The sequence below is a fragment of the Vanellus vanellus genome (assembly GCF_965231255.1).
Source record: "Vanellus vanellus genome assembly, chromosome: 3".
NCBI classification, from domain to species: Eukaryota; Metazoa; Chordata; class Aves; order Charadriiformes; family Charadriidae; genus Vanellus; species Vanellus vanellus.
Genome location: NC_138907.1, coordinates 24888695 through 24910611, shown reverse-complemented (window position 1 = coordinate 24910611; position 21917 = coordinate 24888695). Strand labels below are relative to the sequence as shown.

The 21917-nt window shown below is 36.0% G+C and overlaps 1 protein-coding gene across 1 annotated transcript in view; it reads right to left on the bottom strand.

The window, feature by feature from the left end:
• USH2A (usherin) overlaps nt 1–21917 on the bottom strand; it is a gene marked incomplete at its 3' end in the record, with an annotated part of 409152 nt that overhangs the window by 331364 nt on the left and 55871 nt on the right. The window contains exons 9-13 of the mRNA XM_082480510.1: nt 21277–21472; nt 20353–20483; nt 10198–10393; nt 6302–6943; nt 121–304 (exon numbers count right to left, since the gene is read on the bottom strand). Coding sequence (XP_082336636.1) covers nt 121–304; nt 6302–6943; nt 10198–10393; nt 20353–20483; nt 21277–21472 — 1349 coding nt within the window. The remainder of the gene's footprint in view (nt 1–120; nt 305–6301; nt 6944–10197; nt 10394–20352; nt 20484–21276; nt 21473–21917) is intronic.

The following is a 21917-nucleotide window of genomic DNA, read 5'->3' as shown; positions in this document are numbered from 1 at the left end:
TCAAAGAGGATTAATGTAACTAGAGCACATCTTTTCATTGTCACTAAACCTTTGAATGAGCTACTATCAGAAAAATATAATGAGGAGGTTGTAAATGACCTGTAATAAAGAAACACTCACCTCCCTGTGACAGAGTCAAATCCAAAATAATGTTCTTTGCAACGTTCACATGTCTGTCCTGTTACAGAGGTGTCTTGGCAAATACATTGGCCAGTTAGTTTATCGCAGATCTGATTCACCGAACCAGCAATGTGGCACAGGCATGGCAGACAGCCAGTGACACTGGATGGAGAAAAATAAAAACCTGGAAGAGAAGGGTATTTTCAGAACAGACAATATGTAAAAAGTGAACACAGTAAGTTATTATAAACTTGTGTATAATTGGGGCTAAAACAACAGAACCAAAGCTTAGGTAACACACACATCAACTCAAATAAAGCAATATAGTCCTCCTGCAGAGCTGTGCTTCTAAATCTTCTCATCGACACTTTGCAAAGCTATTATTCATCCTCCAGTCACCAACTCTGATTTTTCTTTTATTCTCTCTCTTCAGACTTTAGTTTAGACAGACCAAATGCAAAATAGGTGGAGTACACTAACTGTGGGGAAAGCAAAGACCCAAGGACATGAGAGGTACTAACGAATGCACCACAAGTAGAAGAAACATAAAAATGTAACATATGAGAACAGACATTTGTCCATTCTAGTCTGGGATCTCATCTCTGACAATGGCCAGCTGCAAAATGCAAGAAATGCATATATTTTCTTAAGAAAGGCTCTTAATCTTTCTCAACCAGTGGTCAGCTTAATCCTTGAAACATGAGGATGTGTTTTAGGGAAAAACTACATTCGATGAGCCTTCCCGTGTCTATGCAAAATTTATATTTTAATCCTCCTCAGCATAGAGCTTGTATCCTACTCAAATACTTTTACAGAAACTAATAAATTGATGACAAAAAAGTTATTGATCTGCTATTAAAAAGCTTTCATTCTGAATCCTATCCTTCTGTTCCTGTATTATTTCCAGTTATGAACTGGAGCATTCACTTCACCTTCCCCACAGTATATTTGGTATGCTTCTGCTATAGTACCTTTCATCCTATTGCCTTCACAAGCAATCTTTATCTATGCATGTCTCTAACACATTACTGATTAAATACAGTCAGATAGAGTTTACACACCTGTAATCTGGTCATTGAAGAACTTACCCATTATTCACAGCCTCACCTGAAATTCCACAAAAAAAGAGCTTATACATGCATTTTTTTTAATGATTTAGAATGGTTTATGTTGGAAGGGACCTTAAAGATCATCTAGTTCCAACCCCCCTGCCATGGGCAGGGACACCTTCCACTAGACCAGGTTGCTCAAAGCCCCACCCAGCCCGGCCTTGAACACTTCAGGGATGGGGCATGCACAATTTCCCCGGGCAATTTGCTCCAGTGCCTCACTACCCTCAGAGTGAAAAATTTCCTCCTAATATCTAATCTAAATTTACCCTCTTCCAGTTTGAAGCCATTACCCCTCATCCTAACATTACATGCCCTTGTAAAAAGTCACTCTGCAGCTTTCTTGTAGGCCCCCTTCAGATACTGGAAAGCTGCTATAAGGTCTCCCCAAAGTCTTCTCCTCTCCAGGCTGAACAACCCCATGATGCTGTACCACTTGCATAATGTATTTTGCTAGGTATGGACTTCTTCCATTCCTACTACCTTCTTTTCTATCTGCTCTATTTTTGTGTGTTTTGTTTTGTTTTTGTTTGGTTGGGGTTTTTTTTGGAGTGGTACAGTTTATTAAAAATGTAGCAATGTATGAGAGATCTGTAAATTATGACGGTGCCACAATGTTAACCGGCACTAGTCAACGGGAAGTACCCGTCTTTGAACACCAATCCTAAGATAGGGCCACTTGCAGAAATTTCTATCTCTGTCAGCTGGTTACTCTTAATTATTATTTCACAACTTCAATAGAAAAGTTTCAACCATTACGCAGATACACGGTATTTGCACAGACTTCTCAGATACTTTCCCTCTCCAAATAAAGTTCAATCAGCTTCTTGTTAGTCATGTTCTTGGTTACTGAATCTTTTTCACTGTCCAATAACTTCCTGATGTCCTGCTTTATAATAAAGAGCCCCAAATTGTATTGGAACATGTCATATTGCCCAAGGCCTTATTATTTATTTTGTCTTACAATAGATAGCTTCATATATACACCCCTAGGGTGGTATTCTCCGTCTTTGAGGCTGTGTTGCGCTGTGAGCTCATATCCAAATAGCAGAGGAACTAAACAAATTGAAAACATTAGAATTTTACTGCTCAAATCTTTGTTCAAGTTTAGCCTCTGGTCCTCAGTGAGATAAATCTCAAGTGGACAGTGAAGTGATATCAGTCTCCAGTTAACATACATTCGCATCATAAAAAACCATGCTGTTGGCACTTTATTCCAGAGAGGCCCCGAACTGAGCCACCACAGAGACTGAATAGCTTGAAGTTATTAGTGAGGCAGCATGTATTATCTCATGCTGCAGTTGTCTGTGCAGTACAGTGCCCATCCTGTGCATAAATAGAGGAGACCATTTCCCAGCAATGTCACTCTTGAGCACAATGAACGACTCCACTCAAAGAACGTAACAGGAAGATAGGAAACAAGTTTAAGCCTGGACTCCTGCAGAAGGTCAAAGCACTTCTTCAGGACCCAGTTTATAGTGGCAGTAAATGATAAGCACTCAGGCTAAGCTAGATCCTCGTCCATCTGAAATTTTGCATGAAACTAATGTCTGAGGAAAGACTTCAGTGGGTAAATAAGCAGCTCTCCAGAAAATAAATCTATTTTAGCTGAGCCGGATCAATCACTACAGCGTGGATTGTTTTTGTCATAGCAGTGAAATTCATAATTATAAAGAATCTATACCTTAATGTTAAACACCCTGGCTTTCCTAATGTCATACCACCTAAACCACTGTAGAGCACTGAAGGATTTGGTATGATATTTTTTATAATAATCTTTTGGAAATGCTCTACAATTTTAACTACGTTTCTGGATACTGCCACAATTATTATTATTTCTTTTCAGACGTAGCAAGTAAAAAAAAATTTTAAAGTAAAAGTGAGGGATAGGGAAATGGGAGAAAGTCCTTCCCCCATCTAATTTATAAGTAAATTAACATGATTAAATGTAGCTAAAAGAGAAGAGACACTGGATTGAAAATTCACACTGTTTGTTATAACCACTTTTATTATTTACTTCCACCACCTAGAATTTGGCAGGAAAGAATAAGAAACAACTTAATGCAAGCTTAATTTACAGCAAGGTTAGAAGGGCTCATAAAAGTTGCTTTATGAAGGATCCACTGTTGTATAATAGAGCCAATTTCCAATTTTCAGACAGCCACTGCAAATCTCTACAAGATCTACGTATATAACTAGTATTATGCTTATTCTTTTTCAGATTTTTTTCCAATTCAACCATAACTGATCACATTTGTCAATCAAACATACTCTTCAAAAGGAAGAATGAAAGTCATAGCTAAGTATTCAGCTTCCTTTTTCAATCACACTCTTATTATTTCTCCTACTGTATAGCTCACAGAAAAGGAACACCCGAACAATTCCTTAGCACTTTTACATCCTTACCAACTATGGCGGTTATGCTCACGTCTTAACCACAGTCTGTCCTTCAAAACGTACTGTTACCACCACCAATAATGTTGTCATAACATACTTCACGTTTTTCTGGCCAAGAAGAGAGGCAGTACATACACAAATACTCAGTATTGGTGCCTGGCCACACATCCTACATGCTGTTTTACTACTTTTCCGTCCTACGTACTGTTGGGTTTTTTTAAACAGCTTTGCTTCTTTCATAACAGGATCCAAGACCTGTGTTGAACAGGATCTGTATGGTACAAATCCCAGTCGGTGTGGCAACACAGTCCCAGAACAAGGCAGGGACAAACAGCCAAAGAGTTCACAACTGTTTAGGGGCTGAAAAGATCTGTTTTCTACCACTGCAACCTACGACACCTCTAAAGGAAATTGATAAGGTAAAACTTCTCTGTCATTTGATCTCATGTTAAGATCAAGTGTGTCTCTCTTTGCATACACCATTAGTTTTAAAAAAAAAAATTAAATGCACAGAAATCTACCAAGAATGTTACTTGTATGAGAACAAACTGGAAGACAGCAGGTCATGGATACAGCCTAATACATGAAACACATGGCTGAATGCTCTGGAAAGAGGGTTTATTTAAAAAAAAGTGACAGTAAAATAATTTCCAGAAGTTACATCCAGTTTGAATTTTTTTTCCATTGGCAACTCTTCCTGCATTAAAATGTTGATAACTTTTGGAAACCTCTCAAATCTTATCAAAGCACACCAAATTTGTGCTACAATAGGACATTATTTTAAATACCACTAACTATACCAGATTTTTAATTACACAGAGGGTTTTTTTTTTTAAAAAAAAAAAAAAAAAAAATTACCTGTATTCCACTAAGGAAACTTGGACCACAGAGTGGAAACGTCCCAACAGCCTCAGAAGTTCTCAGTATGTTTTTAGGGCTGCCAGTTTTAATTATTAATTATGTGGTCTTAATTAGGCTGTATTGGTTACTTATACACTTGGAGTATGTTTTCTTATCTTTGCCCCAAGGCAAAGCCATAGGACATGTTTAGAGTACTTGAAACCAATTAAATTCTTCCATACTTTTATGACTTAATACCAGTATTACTAGCAGGTTATACCCATCCCTGTTTTATAGAAAACTCTCCCTTGGAACAGACTAAAAAAGAATATTTATATAAAAGAGAGATACATTAAATGTCAGTGAGCTCACACTGGCATCAACACTAAAGTGTCAGTGAGAGTACCTTAGTACGCTGTGCTACACTAAGAGCCATACAACGCTTTTACAGTTATAAGGATTTACACTTTCACCTGTAGAAGAGCTCAGTGTTCAGCACATACATGCTTATACCTATTACTTAGAAAATGTAAAAATAATTCTTACAGCAAGATTATTTTTTGATGTTTGTTTTTTTTTTTAACAGGAACTATTGTGGAATTATTCCTTTGAGTGCCATGCAAGCTTTTCTACATACCAATCTGTTCATACTATCAATTAAACCTTTTTAAACCATTTAGTTCTGCATAAACCCTGGCCTTCCTTTTTCAAGGACAAGGGCGGTCACTGACTCGGGAAGCCTTGACATCACTCCTCTGCCGATCTCTGATTAAGTGGCTGTTGTAGAGGGTTAGCAGGTCAAATAGCACTGGAGGAGGAACCAAGAAAAACAGAACACTGCCTTATTTATTAGTATATGTACCTAAAATAATTTAAATGAAAGTATTTTTAAAAATACTTAATGGAGGTTAAGCAGCTTTTTTAACCTCTGTTCAAATTATTGAATGGCATATTAAAACCAATGGAGCTATAATGTACCGTTTAATGTGACCTGCTTCTTTAATAAATTGCATATGTATTTAACTTGAACTAAATCTATCTGTTTAATATTATTACTAAGGGTAGGTTAATATTACCTATAGATTCACTTTACCCACCTCCTTTTTAAAACAAAAACATTAAAGTGTGACTACAGAGCTTCCCACTTACAATGAACATTTAAACGCTGTTTATAGTAACATGGTACAACATCTTGAACTGGTACATAGCAACTGCATTATTACCTCTTGGTAGGGCTGAACTGTAAGCAGTTCTTGCGAAAGCCAGCACTTCCTCAACAGAGCAAGGCAGGTGAATGCTTTTCAGTGGCATGTTTGCCAGCCTCATCAAAATTTAAGCAACCATCTCCGTACCATCTCGCTTAAACCAAAGTTTAAGCAACCATCTTGCCACGCTCAGCTTTATGCATGCGGTGCCTTTCCTGAAGAGCTTGCACTTGGCCTTCCAAATCCACATTTTTCATTACGAGGATAGCTGCTGTTCATCAAACTATGCTAGTTTACCTCCTATTCAGTGAACGGGCCATGACGATTCGTATATTTGCATAATACCTAGAAGAACTAGGCCCTAACCTTATTTTGGACATGTTGAAACTGCAGTAATGACAGAAATTATACAATGTCTGGCAATAGAATAAATATTTGATGGTGATCAGGCCGTTAATATTTCCTTCTCACTCACACAGTTAGGAAGAAGTGGAAAAATAATTAATAACGTAAGTCAGAGATGTCAGACATGAAGCTGTGTAAACACTTGTTAAAAACTGTAAGAACTACACCAATACCCACCAAAGCAAAGCTTACTACATAAAACAGATTGTCTTCCGGTTTCCTTACCTGGTTTACACTCATTACACCTTCTCCCCTGACGCTGAGGCAAACAGACACACTGTCCAGAAACGTGGTCACAAACTGTTCCTGCCAACGTGCCCAGAGCGTCACAGCCGCAATGCTGGCAGCCGAGGAGGTTGCTCATGCTGAGGTTGTACGTATGAAGCATGCACTGACTGCACCGACGGCCAGTTACACCAGCTTTGCAAGGACACTGTCCTGTGGATTTGTCACAAAGCACAGAGCCATTTACTGTACCCGCCTTATCGCAGTTACACGGCAGACAAACAAAGGAATGACTTTCCTGGGCTTTGTGGTAGCCGTCTAGGCATTCGTCGCATTGTCTTCCTCCGATATTTGGTTTACAGGCACACTGCCCCGTCTTTGCATCGCACACGGTTCCAGAAAACGACCCTGCGACGTTACATTCACAAGCCTTACAACCCGTTACATCCAGCCCGTAGAAGTTGTCCATGCAGGTGTCACAGTGAAGCCCTTTCACTCGTTCTTTGCAATTGCACTGCCCGGAGAGAGGGTTGCAGAATTGGTTCACTGAGCCGTGGCTGTTGCACCAACACGGCTCACATCCATCTTCATTAGAATATCTGAGAGCTTTAAATCCAAAATTGCAGCTATCACACCTAAGACCTGAAAAGGGAAAAGGTATTAATAAAAAAAGCTGAAAAGCTATTAATTTCTATTTTTAGAAAAAAAAAAAAAAAGGGATAAGTATACTACACTTAAAAAAAAAAAAGAAAGAAAGGAAAGGACTAATATTCTTCACCATCATAATTAACAGGAAAGAGAGGGGTGAACAAATCAATTGAATAACAGCGGCATCCCCAAAGTCTGTTTACTTTTCCAATTTGTTTCAGAAGCGATGCGTTTCTGCTGGATTCTCAACACAATTTAAGATACTTCTGCAAGACATTCTTTGTAACATCTCTAAGACAAACCAGAATTAATCTCTTTGTCCCCCAGAACAGCACCTGTTGCACAATCAATGCTTCGGTGAACTCTTCACCCTATATTGTAGAAATGCAATATACAGGGAATTGCACTGGGCTCTCAATCTGTTCTGACAACAGGTTTATATATTATATTAAAAACATTACCTGTACTCTAGGACAACACAAGTTAGACTAATTACGATGAATGATTTACTTAACACTGTATTTCAGTTTTAACACTGACTACATTTATGTTAGTGTTTATTGTTAGGCCTCACTGAAAGCAGAAAACATGAAATATTTTTTTATCTAAATGTATGATTTAGTTAACTCCTGCAGTACATTAAAATCTAAACTGTGTTCTTCATACTTCATCCTGCAGTTTTATTAGCTTTGTTTTCAAAGTCATCGCATGCTTTATCCCTGCCCCAAGGGATGGCATTTTTATTTTAGTTTATAAAATGTGCATTACAAGAAAGCAAACTAGATTATTATATGAGAAATGCAAATTCACAGTTATGTATTTTCCCTTGCAATGGAAAATCGTTCACTATGAAGCCACCGCTTAATTGTCGCATACAGAAAAATATAAATACAGTGTTCTAGCAAAATGTTGTCATCCTTTAAAAAAATATAAAAATACATCTAGCAACTTACCGGTAGAAAAATAGAACTAAAAATGGTAGGAAATGCATTATACATATGGATAAAAACTCAAAAACTCCAACAGAAGGCAAGTTCCTTTAACAGTGATGAATGACTCACCTAAGGCATATCATTTAATTTCAATAAGGAAAATAAAAAAGGACCACTATTGCTGCAAATTTTAAAAATAACTGTATTGTTAACAAGAATTATGACTCATTTTGAACTATTAAAATTGGTCTACATGGATTCATATCATATCAGTTTTAAAAATATGCGCAGTGCTTATTTGAATATGCCATACATATTCCTGACAGGTAATCTATTCCTAACGATACTGAGGAAGGCCTACAGGGCATCACATTCAATGTTAACAAGTACAGGGGAGTTAGCACGCTTGGCATTTAATTCACATTCTTCTACCTTTTTATTCTAGATGAATGACCTACTTTAATAAAATTATTGGTGCTAATGTATTTTACTGGTGATAGAATCATTAGTAAGATTTAACAGTTGTGTTAACTCTAACAGTTCGTGTTTCATAACACCGCAGCCCATAGTCGCATTTTTCTGTTATCGTGTTTGTTTAAATAGATAAAATGGCAATAGACAGATTGCTCTAAAAACCAATTTAGAAATCCAAGGAGGAAAGCGCTTTGTTAAAGTTTGCTGCGCACGTTCCAATACACAGAAGCTTATTTACACTTGGTTTGGAAAACAAAAAAAAGAGAATCCAGTCTGGAAAGAACTAGGTCTTTATCCTGCAAACACACACTTGCATAACTACAGTCCCCCATCACAGTTACAGATAAATCTGCAGAGCGCGTAGACTTACACCTCTTTTGCATTACTATTTCAGTGGAAATAAAAATAATTATTCTTGTTTTCAAAGGGGGAAAACATTTAAAGTAATGTGTAGACAATTGAAGGCGTCAGAACCAGACTGTGCATTTCTTCCGTACCAGACTCCCACTGAGTTAAGAAAGGTTTTCGCAGATGCAAACATGAAATGCAGGCAAATAATATATAATTAAGAATACTCTGAAGTCCTTTTCATCGAATGGGGAGAGTGGTTTTAAGATGCACAGAGGTAATATTTTACTCTTAGCACCCCTTTTATCGTATGGAAAACATAGGTACTTGGCATTCCACAGGGAAGAGGACAGAAACGGTTCAGGCTTACGTCTGTTTAGAGTTATTTCCATTATTTGTTGTTACTTTGTATTTGCTTTTGGAAATTAGAAGAAAGAAGAAACAAAAACTCACAATACTACAAATAAGTCAATATCCACAAGTCAGTGAGACTTATGAATTAACATATGCTTGAATGTTGTTAATATGACCCACAGCCATGGTTAGCTAAAGAAAAAACAGATTACTAATTGTGTTAATAACAAAGCAGAAAGCAATTTTTTTTTTTTTTTTTGAGGCACACGTATAGTCCGAGACATGTACAGTTACCATGCAAGGCTCACTTTATCAGGAAATTCTCCTTGCATAATATTCCCATACATCAACATTTCAAAGTGTATTATATATACTGTGTATTTTGGGCACTTGATAAATTTTGTCCTTATGTGGCTGTGGCTCCCCTCAAATATGCTGGAAGTAATAAATTGCTATAATCAAATCTAATTTCTGAAAAATACCTGTGGGAGTAACAAACAAAAAAGCACGTCTTGTAAAAAAAATGATAAATAACACAGAAGGTAGCAGTTTATTATAATCAGCTTGGCATTGAATTACAAAATTAAAATTATGTGGCCCTTGATAACTAACCCTAGCTATGTACATGATCTGTGGAATTATGTTGACTTATTTTGCATTTCATAGGAACAGTTCAAAGAAATATAATAGAAAAAAATGGACAGATTTATCACAAAGGACCCTGTAGCACAGAATATTTTGAGAAAAAAATCCATTTATTTTGGTCTATTAAGAAAACTAGCATGGAAACGATTTGCTTAGAACTCATTAAGTATAAAACATTTTGAAAAAGTGTTAATTTCCTAAAAGAAACATCTATGCAGTAAGCAAATTACATTATTTCTGTGGCTTATTAGTAAGGAGCTATGTAAACTAATGTAGCTATGCCGTAAAGGAACTTCTAAAGGGTTGATTAAACTAAGCTTCAAGCTGTAGTTTGATAGAATTATTAAATTAATAATTTTTCAACAGTTAATTTCATTCATTTTTATAATCTGCCTTCAGCAAAGAAGTTTACTCTACTTTTCATTTAGAAATCAAGTATGTTTTATTTCCAGAGACAACAAGAAAAATGGCTCCAAACTCTTGCATCGCACATACCAATAACATTTGCTTTGCACTTGCACTGGCCTGAATTTTGGTGACAGGTAATATCTCCATTGACTGTCCCAGAGGTATTACAGTTACAGGGACTGCAGCCATCAGGGTTTGACTGTTGTAGATTGTAGAATCCTTCCTGGCACTGATTGCATTGTCTGCCAGACACATGTCTCTTACAATTACACTGGCCTCCAATCTAGAAAGATACAAAATATTATAGAAAGATGAACATATCTATTTTTAGATGATACACTCATTAGCAACAAGAATGGGAGTATGAGTCGGGGAGGAGAAAACTTTAAATGGAACAGAAAAAAATAAGTCTGTGTAACACGTACTTTTTTAATTTGGAGAGAGAGGAAAAAAAAGAAATATTAAAGAGTGCAACTATTCCATTTTTAAATAGAGTTTAAAAGTCCTATTTTTTCAAAACGGAAGGAAAAAAGAATTGAGTAAACAATGTAGCAATATTTACCATTTGGACAGAGAAAACTGAAAAGAATAATTACAAAATCGCATTGTATAAATGGTAACTTCTATTAAAAAAACAGTATATTTTTGAATCACAGTTACTGCAAAGCACTTTATCATTTTCAAATGTCAACTTCTCCATTTTTTTGTTTAGACCATATGCTTATTTATTTTAGTGAAAATGTTAGTTAAATAAGAACGATGCAAAGTTGAAAGATTTCCTTTCTGATTATTCATCCAAGACAAATTTTCTCTTCCTTTACAGAAGGACATGACCCAACAACTCTCCCTCTTTCTTTGGTTCAGCGGGGATCCAAGCGTTCCACTTCAGTAGTGAGATATAAAGGTCCTCTCCTACTCTCTAAATGAGTAGCGTTGCTATTCAGAAGGAGCTGAGGCATCCTTTGTTATGCCTGGGCCATGATCCAGGAGTATTTGTCTCACATCTTGTGCAAGATTAAAGGGCTCTTGGGAAGCTATCTCAATTTCAAACCTCTGAAAGCCAGAACAAAAAAAAAAAAAAAAAACCAAAAAAAAAACAACCCACCAAACCTATATATTCATCACTTTCCAATATGGTGGGAAAAAATGACCACAGGGAAAGGACAAAGGCACAGGGATGAGGAAACGAATGGAAGACATTAGTGAATACACAACACAGACAAGAACAGGGAGTCAAAGCAACACAGAGATGAAGGAAGCATGAACTGGCAAATGGTTTAGGATTCGTATTCAAGAACAAAACCTAACTAACTTTTCTAACTCAAGTGTTCTGGGGAATGCAGATATGGCAGTAAACAAACTCTTGTTCAGTAATTTTCTTTGGGTCAGTGTATTTTTTTCAATGCAAATATTTACAAATATGATAGAGTGATTCAAAATTAGTTATTTATCTACAACATCAACAGCTGTAGTTCGATGTACTTTGCTTTTAATTAGCTTCCAGAACAAAACTTCTCTTAACAGGTGTCGTTTTCATCTTAAATCTATGTTTCAGCTTTGCCTGACAACAGGAGAGTCCTGTGGCACTGGAGACAAAGCTACTTGGAAGTTCCACTTAAAATAAATGTTATTATCACACACTCCAGTCTACAATGAAGCTCTAAGCTTTATTAATACAAGACAAAATAGAGTATTTCAACATCTAATAGTAAATTCTCAGTGCAGAAAACACTGAATGAAAGTCAGAGAAGCATGTATTCCTACCCCTTCCTCATAAAAAATTCTTTATTCCAATAAAATAAAACCTCTTCAATATGCTTTCATGATAGAGATCTTTTACTTATGTATCAGCCACATTTTTCTGGAAGATGAAGATATTAAAAAAGCAAGAAAACAAAAGGCAAGACAGCAGCTAGTACAAAAAGGTAAGAGTTAAGGGACCACAACAGCAGAAAACACAGCAACAAGGATTTTCAAGTTATTCCCTTTTAGACTGGATTTGATGTAGATATTTAGTTTATTATATGAGACTCAGTCATGCATCGCAGCTATTCATCAGAGAACTCACATGTGAAAAGCAACTCTGAGTTTAATCCTAAATGAAGAAAAATATCTGGTTTAATACATAACTGTGAAAGAAACATTTTGTGTTAGTGATCATAACATGTTCAGATTACACAATCGCAACTATTATAAAAAGATACCTCATTAGCACTCAACATACATATAACTCCTGTCCAAAAAGACTTTAAAGTTACTCCAAAAGCTACCACATGAAACAAAGTATTACATGCAAAAAGTCATCTTCAGAAAGTGGAAAACAGATCAAAGTAAGGAAGTTAAATAAGAGAGGATAACCATCACCAAATTTTAAAACCAGAATCAGGTAATACAAAAATCAGCTTTTAACGAGTAACATGCTTAAAGCATGAAGGAAAAAAAAATTATTTGTCTAATGTCAGAAACAAAGGACGACTACCAGAGAATCAGTGAGGGCAATAAATAATTAAATGGTATGATTAGCAGATTTAGATTGGACATCAGAACTTTTCACTAAGAGGGAAGTGCAGCATCAGTAACAGGTTGCCCAGAGGGGATGTGGAATCTCTGTCCCCAGAGCTATCAAGATTCATCCAGACAAAATCACGACTGACTGGATCTAGTGCCAACAACAGTCCTGCTTTCAGCTGGAGCAGATGGCCAACTAATGCTTCTACGATTCTGTGTAGCATTCAGGAAAGACAGAACCACAACAAAGACTGCAAAGAAAGTATTTCACAGCTGTTCACCATGAAAAAGGTGTTACCATTTGGTATTAGGAACAATTTTCAAGACTGGTTTCAAACCTAAAAGTCAGAAGGAAAAGATTTTAACAAAGTCTTATCTGTGGAAAAGTGACTACACAGGAGTTAGGAGTTCTAGATGAACTGAAATATAAAGTTACTGAGCTTAAATCAACCTCAGTAAAAGAGGAATAAAATTATAAAAGTTAAATCTATCTCCTTAAAAGGGTGTAAGGAAGCTTCTGAGATCTACAGCCTAGTAGCCTTTTTCTGTACAAAGCAAGTTAATAGAAATGAAAACATGAGTTTGCTGTATTGGAAGAGACTGGAACTTTTTTTGCCAGGAAAAATCACGCTTCATGATTCTGCTCCCTTTCTTTAAGTCAGACATCTGGAAATACCACATATACTCAACCAAATGGATGATCAAAAAGTTGAATTAATTTCTACATGAAGAAATACAAACTTAACACCTGGAGAAAACCAATGCTGACTATAGGCAGATCACAATGAGTCCAAAATTAGCTATTATCACTCAAGAAAGGAGCTGTTAAAGCTGCTCCATTCCCCCTAAAAATCATTTGAAAGCTCTGAGGCAGTTAAAAAGGCAATAGGAATACTGGAATTATTAGGAAAAGAACTGAAAATTATACAGAAAATGTCATTCTCTCATAAAAATCCATTGTGTATGGATTGCACAATTTGTATATCTGGTTACCCTCTCTAAAATAAGAGGTTGCAGAGTGAGTAGGATAAGCAAAGATATAAATGAAAAGAGAAAAAAAAACCCAAGACTTTTCAGTTTGGAAAGAGATGACTAAGATGATGGGAATACGTGTCTATAAAATAATGAATGGCTTACAGAATGAATATTCATCATTTCTCACAGTATAAGAAGGAGAGAACACCCAGGAAATTATCAGACAGTGATCTTAAAACAATGAAAAAGTACTTTTTCTATACACTTCGAGTGTAGAGAAAAACACACCATTTTTTTGTTGTTCAAAGTGCATTAAAAAATTAGTTCGATTAATTCCACATGTGGACACCAAACATGACAATTCAGATTAACCCCTGAGTTTGGCTCAGGTAGTCCCAAAACCATAAATAACTAGAATCTAGAAAAGTATATCACAGAAGGATCATGCTCCTTAACACCAGCGTCTAGTAAGTATCAGAGAGGATACTGTGCCAGATGAAAGTCTCATTTCATCTAGTATGGCTGTTCTTATCATAAATACATGGAAACCTAAGTCTAATTGTGAGCAGGTGGTAGCCATTTCCTGATGCAACAAGTGAAATGTGTAGATTACTACACACTAAGAGAAGCAAAAAGCACCAGGATCTTCTGCATATTTTTAAGTGTCAAGCTGCTACAAGAAGCAGTAATTTCCATCCCATTTAGTTGCAGAAAATGGATGTCCCCAAACTTTCTCTTAAGCAAAAGGGTAAAAAATAATGCCAGAAGAACAAATATAACTCTACAGAATGAGGGAGAAATATCTGGCCAACTGAAGAATACAATTCAAATTTTCTCCAGGAAAATGGAGAAATAAAGAAAATTGATATCTTTAATTTCTTTGTACAGATAGAGAAGCACGAAAATAATCCAGAAGCACTGTGAAATGCTTGGCAATAGATACTGTTACAAAGAAGTTGTACAAGCTGACAAATGTTTATAATGCTGCAGAAATAGGTTTACTACAGCTTACAACATAGAAATCTACATCAAAATGCGTAGAACAAAGATTTTTATGTAGTTATAGAAATGGTAAGTGATTTATCAAGCAAAGGCGTGTTTGTTGTTAGTAGTATTATTATTTCTGTAAATCTAGCTTACTCTGGAAACAATGCTATCATTGAGAATACTGGTAGCAATTAATATTTAAAGATTTTATTCACCAGAATTTCACCAGTTGTGCACTGGCAATATTACTGAACCTTCCTCTCCTCCCCCCGATCCAAATGTTATTTGTCATTTAAAGAAATAGACTTATAATTATCTGGTCATAGAAGAGCAGAAAGCAATCTGTTCTCCTGTTCCTATGCCTGACAGGCCTGGTTCTGACCCAAACAGTAAGCAGACAGAAACAGCTTCTCTATTACCATAACCATCTTGGTACTAAAGCACTTCTGGAAAATACCTGTCTAGATTGTTCACTACGAAAATGAGCCTAGCCGAGAGTTACTACCAAGTGGTGGGGTACCTTGGGACCCCATAATTACAACTGTTATTTGATACAGAAAATCACCGATGCTGAGTGTCATTTATAATTTACGTACGAAACGCACATTAGTCCCATATCCTTGAATGTAAACAGTTATAAAAACTAGGCAAGCAATTTCTTCCTGCACAAATCAAAGCTATAACATCATTGTCTTTAATCAGGAAGCAGACTACTAGAGATTTCTGAATTTTAGATATACCTAGCAGTTTACACTCCTTTAGACTGTAGGGATACCACTCTTTAATTGAGGGACACTAACTCATGGTAACGAGTAAGAGGTAATCTAGAATCACAAAATGAAAGAGACACCAGTTCAGGAACCCTCCCAGTGTCCAGTTACTAAAGTGATGTGAGGACTTAAGAAGATATTTAAGTACCCAGGACAAAGGGTGACATATTCCAATGAATTGTCTTATTGTTTGGGGTACAGCTAACTATTTAGCCATAGTGCTCATCTAGTAGATAATCAACACGTACATATCATGGTCTCAGAAATATATCTTCTGACTACTTAAAATCTTGTCAACTGTATGTATTCATAAAGTATAAAATGGAACTTGCTGAAAAAAAAAAAAAAATAGCTGGCCTAAGCCTTTCTGAAAGCTAAAACCATCTTTTTCTCCTTGGATATCCCTATAATTACAAATTCTTTGGTGCCTGTAATAGAAGAAACATACTGCCAGAAATGTAATCAGAAAGTCTCTCCAGTCCTGGAGAATAAATATGAGTTGTGGGTTGATGTTACTAAATAACAAAACTAAAGCTAACATTTAAGTTTCTTTTACCAAAGTTAACTTCTAGTTTTAAAGACCAAAATACATGACAAAAAAAAAAAAAACAAACCTTCTTTGTGATTGGCTGAGTCATGACTAATTTCAATTATTTAATCTCTACCAGGACAGAAGTACCTTCCCTCAACCGCTTGGCAATAGTCTTAAACTCACATTTTAAGACCCATAGGTATATTTAATTGCCGCATGAAATTCTTTCTGTTCATCCTACCATTGCTGGCTTTGCAACTGATTGGTAGTGATTTCAATATTCTACCTTTTTGATAAAAATGCTAATCATACACTTCTCACTACCTCCTTACTTGATGCAAATCTGGCAAGGACCCCAGCATCCAGTTGACTGCAATCTGAGGAAGTGGGAGGGGGGAGCAAGAGGGTTGAGGACTTGACTTTTCCTTTACTTTAGTTTAGGAAATGAGAACCGTAAGATGTGCTGGCTCACACACATACGTTAATGGTCTGACCACCAAATACCTGAGAGTATTCTTGGTATGTCAGCTTTGGGAACTGAAAATTGAATAAGCAGCAATAATGACATTCCTTTTCACTCCCCTGCTATCTCTTCTTGTTATCGCATACGATGACTTTCAGAAGTCAGTTGCTTTCTACTACTTCTGCTCAAAATGTAAAATGAGGTGTTTACCTTTTGCCCATGACACTCCAAAGAGTAGGAGCGGACCAAAATCCCCAAAATAACTTGACAAACCACTACAAAACACCCCAGCATTCCGATGGTACCAAACCCATCAGAAATGAAGCCATGGAATTATTTAACATAAAAAGCTCACTTTCCTTCATTTTAGCAATAAAATTAAAGGCCTTCCATGAATGGAAATCCAGGACTCAGAATACACACCGTGTTTTATCACTTGATTTTTCATGGACTTCGCTACGCACCTGAGCTTTTCATTGAGATTTTTGCATCCTTTATGTTCCTTATTCTGTTTGATATATCTCTTGACTGAAATTCCCTTAATTAACTGCTTTACCTATGTTTTTTCCCTTGTAACACACATTCCAGTTATTTATTTATTGTCAATCATAATAAATGGGTTGAAAACTGTGTAGGTGGAAAAATGAGAACAGAGAAACGCTCATTCTAATTTTAGATCAAAGAATTTATCAACCCAGAAATAAAATTATCAGAACTAAAGATGCTACTTCGGTTTAAAATACATATACACACCCAGCTATTAGCTAGCTTTTCCATTACGCATAAAAAATATCAAATCAAACATTCAAAATTCTGAGGGAAAAAATGAAGACATTCAAAAGGGCAATATTTAGGGAGTGTACAAAAAGGTGAAATCTGAAGCTTATTCAAAGGCTTACTTGGTAGCACCGGAATCTATGTTTTCATTTGACTTTTCAGAGAAAACAGTAAGTAACATTTTGTTCATCTTCATGCCTTGAAAAGTTTTCCTGCAACATGAGACAATACAGCTGCCACCTTGACAGAAGGCAATTAAGCCTTCGCAACTCTGAACAGTATCCTCTGCAGTAAAGTACAGCTTCTTTGCACCAATCAGTATCTGATACATATTTATTTGCATGTTAAAAGTGAATTTTTAAAAATCAGCAAAAGCTCAGTAAAGAAAGATGCCCAAATTCACCGAGACCAGAACTTCCAAAGACTAGGTAAAAGCAATAGCAGCGCTTTCAGCTTTGCCTGGAAACAAATGCCCTGGAAAAGAGTGCTTTTTTTTTTTTTTCTTCCCACACCATTATATATGGCATATTATAATAGAATCATGAAAGGACTACAAACTGCTGTGCCTGATTGAATATGTAAGTATTTGTAGAGCAGTCTGGGTAAAAAGCTGCACAGGAAAATGAGTCAAGGATTGTGGTATAAGGGCCAGAAGAAATTAATCTCCAGCTTTCCACACAGAGCAAGAATGACCACATCAGCAGTATTCTGGCAGAATTTTCTCATGTGTGAATGGTTAGGGAGAAAGGAAGGCGGCAGCCAATTCTTCTCTCACTCTCATAAAACTCAGGCACCTCAAATAATTCATCTGGAATTTCTGATTGTTTGAAATATTTTGTGACAAACGTTCACAAAGAGGATGCAACCACTGTTTATCTTTTCTACACTGATTAGATGTCAATAATCAGCACAGAAGTGGACAAATTTTATCAGGCTGTAGCAATTCTCTCTCTTGTACCCACCAGTCTCAAGGGAAGAACTCTCTCTACAAAAAAAGTTTAATGAACTGTTCATGGATGCACTGCTACACCACTCTTCTCAAACCCCACTCATTACTATAAGCCATAGGAAGTTATAATTTTGAAGTTTTTAATGTGTTAGTTTGTGTTTTAAAATACAAATTAAGTTGCACACTGATCTGTAAGTGGGCATGATCTATAGATGTATGAAAACTGAGAACCTACGCAAGTGAGAAATGCTACACGCCTACATGTATTTCTCACCAAAAGGAGAGTAAAATAGGTGAACAGAACATGCATAAAGTTTTCATGAAGAGCCCAAAGAACTTAGATGGGAGTAACTGTGTTACAGTAAGCACTTCTACCAATCCTGTAAACTATCTACGTTAATAATACTTCATTTGATGAGTAAATGGTCTGTGTGTAGATTAATTTGTGATTCAATGGATTAGTTTTGGAATTCTGTACCTTTTGGAACTTAGTGACAGAACCGGCACTTTGTAGAAAGAAAAAAATCTTCACGAACTCCAGAAAATAGTAAGTTACGCAGTAAAAGTGTATTCTGCCCCATTTTTGGCATATTTCCTTGAAAATTATCATTGCGACGTGACAATTAATTTTCATGAGTAGGTCCTTATTCCTTATGAGTCCATCTTCCACAGGTCAAATTTGGAAACACTTCCTTCAGTGATGCCTTCCTATTTCATGTAATTCATTTCAGCCTTTAGTCCCCAGCCTTATTAATCTATTCTTTAATGCCTCTTAATCATTTCTCCCTGCTCTGCTTCTACTGCAGCAGTGAATTGATGCTTTATTGAGCAATACAGTCTCCCCCATTTTTCCCATTTTATCTCCCTATTCGTACTTTGGTAGTCAAGCTTCATCAATGTTCTTGTACATTTCACTATAAAACAGTAATTTCCGTAAACTACTCTTCCTCTTATTATTAATCACAGCTAAACTTCTTTTAGGTTAACATTTCACCACAAACCATGGACACACAAATCAGCATTTGCTTTCATTTTTCCCTATACCTTAAAAAATAGTCCTAATGTGGTATGTTTGGTTTTCAATTGGTTGGGTTTGTTTTGTTTTGTTTTTTTCATTTCTGTGATATGGTCAAAAGGTATCATCTTCACAAGACAGAAAATTATAAGTTATTTTCATTTTTACTACAGGTGATTATTTTAAAAACCACATGGTGCTAAATTTGCTTATCGCTCAGCTTATGCACTGATGCACAAATCCTCTGAAGGTGCACTGAGTCAAACTGGGCCTGTACTTGTAGCACTATAGAACCGTGGATGAAAATACAGCAGGATCCACAAGAGCTTACTGTTAAATAAAATGCAATAACAAGAGACATCATAGGAAAAATGCTAGACGTTGTTTTATGAAAAAAGTTTGGAAAAAGAAGAGACGGAAAATGTGGCAACAAGCTGAAGAAGTTCTATCTCAAATCCCTGCAAAAAACCAAACCAAACCAAAACAGTTCTACCTTTAAAATGTTTTTAATATACATTTCAGACAAAGAAGCTATTTCTTCCCTATTGCTAAAAAAATTTGGATTTTGGCAATGGACAGGACATATGTGAATAGAATAAGAACCACAATGTATTTTTAATGTACATTCAAGACTTCAGTCAGTTTTGCTGCTTTTTTTCATGTTTTGAAAGTGACAGATTTATTATCAGACTCTACGTCTTGAATGTCAATGAGGTCCATAGGCTTAAAAAGCATAGCTGATGGTGTTTCTCTTTTCTGCATCACTTCATGGGTTTCTTTTTCTTTTTTTAAATGGACTTTATGAATTAAAAGGGAGACCAATCCTTGCCTTATCACAGGGAAAACTACCTTAATTTTAGCTCAATTTCAAGCTCAACTTATTGCCTGAATTTTCAAAATCTGCTAGTAATTTTAAGACAGTAACAAGACCTTCAAAAACACTCCAAACCTGGATGTTTTAACATTACTGAGTGCACAGAATACCTGTTAGTATCCCAAAAAACTACTATCCACTTCTGAAAATTTGTACAGCATCTTTAATGTTTGTTGCTGATCTAGATGAACTCTTCAACAGTGTGTCTCAAATTGCTTTCTGTGTTCTCTCAGCTTTCAGTCTCTGATGTAAGACAATTATCACTTTGAAAAGGCTGAACTTAAATGCTTTTTATAAAGTAGTTACCACCTAAGTACACCTTGCAAAATCTTACTGGTGCCGGCCCAGCTTATCAAAACGTTTTGTCTTTTTTCTGTATTGAGGCTGCTTACATTATCACACAGGAGGCTCTTATTTTTGGTGCCTGTTGCGTAACAGTCACAGGGCTTGCAAACATCGATGGCTGAAAGATCTGCACCTGCTTGTCTGTAATGGAAATCCTTGCACAGCTCACAGTTCCTTCCTGCATGAAAGAAAGGTTATGCATTATGGCTTCCAATTCATTAAAATTAGCCGTATAATTCAAAATTAAAGACTCTATTCCTTTGAGGGAATTCTATAATTTTCAGGACGTCCATTTTAATGCACCTTTCATCTCTACCTGCCAATTTAGTGATCCAGAGCATATGAAACAATGAACCTGTTACAAACTATGTTTTACTCCATTAAACTTCCATCTGTTATATAATACCACACTTATATAAAAGCTGTGCCATGCAAATACCTATACATTTTTTGGAAAAATTATCATTGAACCTGAAACTTTTCTTTTTTCCCTTTACTAGACAAAGCCAAGAAAACTGAAATAGAACAGAACTGTTTAAAAAAAGTATTCAAATATATTACTTACACAGAACAGAAACCTTTACTCAATAAGCAAGAAACTGACATTAGAGCAAAATTTGACAACATTTTTAATATAAGTCAAACTGGTTCAATCAGAAAGACGATATTCTGGATTTAAATGCTCTAGCACATGCAATGGAAACAGCTTGGAAATTACGTTCTAAGTATTTATTAGAATGTGGTTTGCATGGCAGATTTTATGAGACTGTTATCAAATTTTTGCAGTATTTTCCTGCAGCTTAAGTATTGACACAATTGTAGTTACTGCACTGCCTGCATAGTTTAAAAATACACATACATGAGAATTTATTGGAATGTCAGCCATTGAGCATTACTAATTTCAGCTGACACAACACTTAGTCAAAAAGTGACTGCAAACCAAACAGTCCGCTCTCTTTTGTGTGACTTACCAGCTGTGTTGTGTTGACAGTTATCACACACTCCACCACTGCCTCTGTAGTGTTCCTGAGGAAAAGGGTCCATGGCTAACTCATAATGGCAGCTTGCTGCATGGCTGTAACATTGACAAGGTTTGCAATTATAGGCATGAACTTGGTCACCTGGACGAAAAGGCTTGTCGTTGTACAACGGCAAACAGCGATCACACTGAAATAAAAAATAAATTTTAAAAAAGAGAAAATACTATTTCTTTACCTTACAAGAGCACTATTCTATTCCCTATATTCATGTTTCATTCGATGTAGTTTCCCCCATTTAAATACTAAAAATATTTTTTTAGACAAGAAGTGAGAAAGCACATAGAGAAATAATAAAACCGCCTCTTTTTTTAAAAATATTGTCAAGTTACTTTAACAACAGATTAAAATCAAGGAAGGTGGGCAGAAGAATAAAATTTTAAGTACTTACTCAACACAGGCTAATGTCCTAAGATTCAGCTTTACTTAAACCTCCAAAGATGAAAAATGGTGCCCAGTGTGTTTGAGGCACAGAGACATCTTCACCTAATACATCCATTTGGATGCATTTTAAACAATGTCTGTTATTGTGGTTTGCAGTATTGTACTAAGTGTAGTTTGTACAGTTACTATTT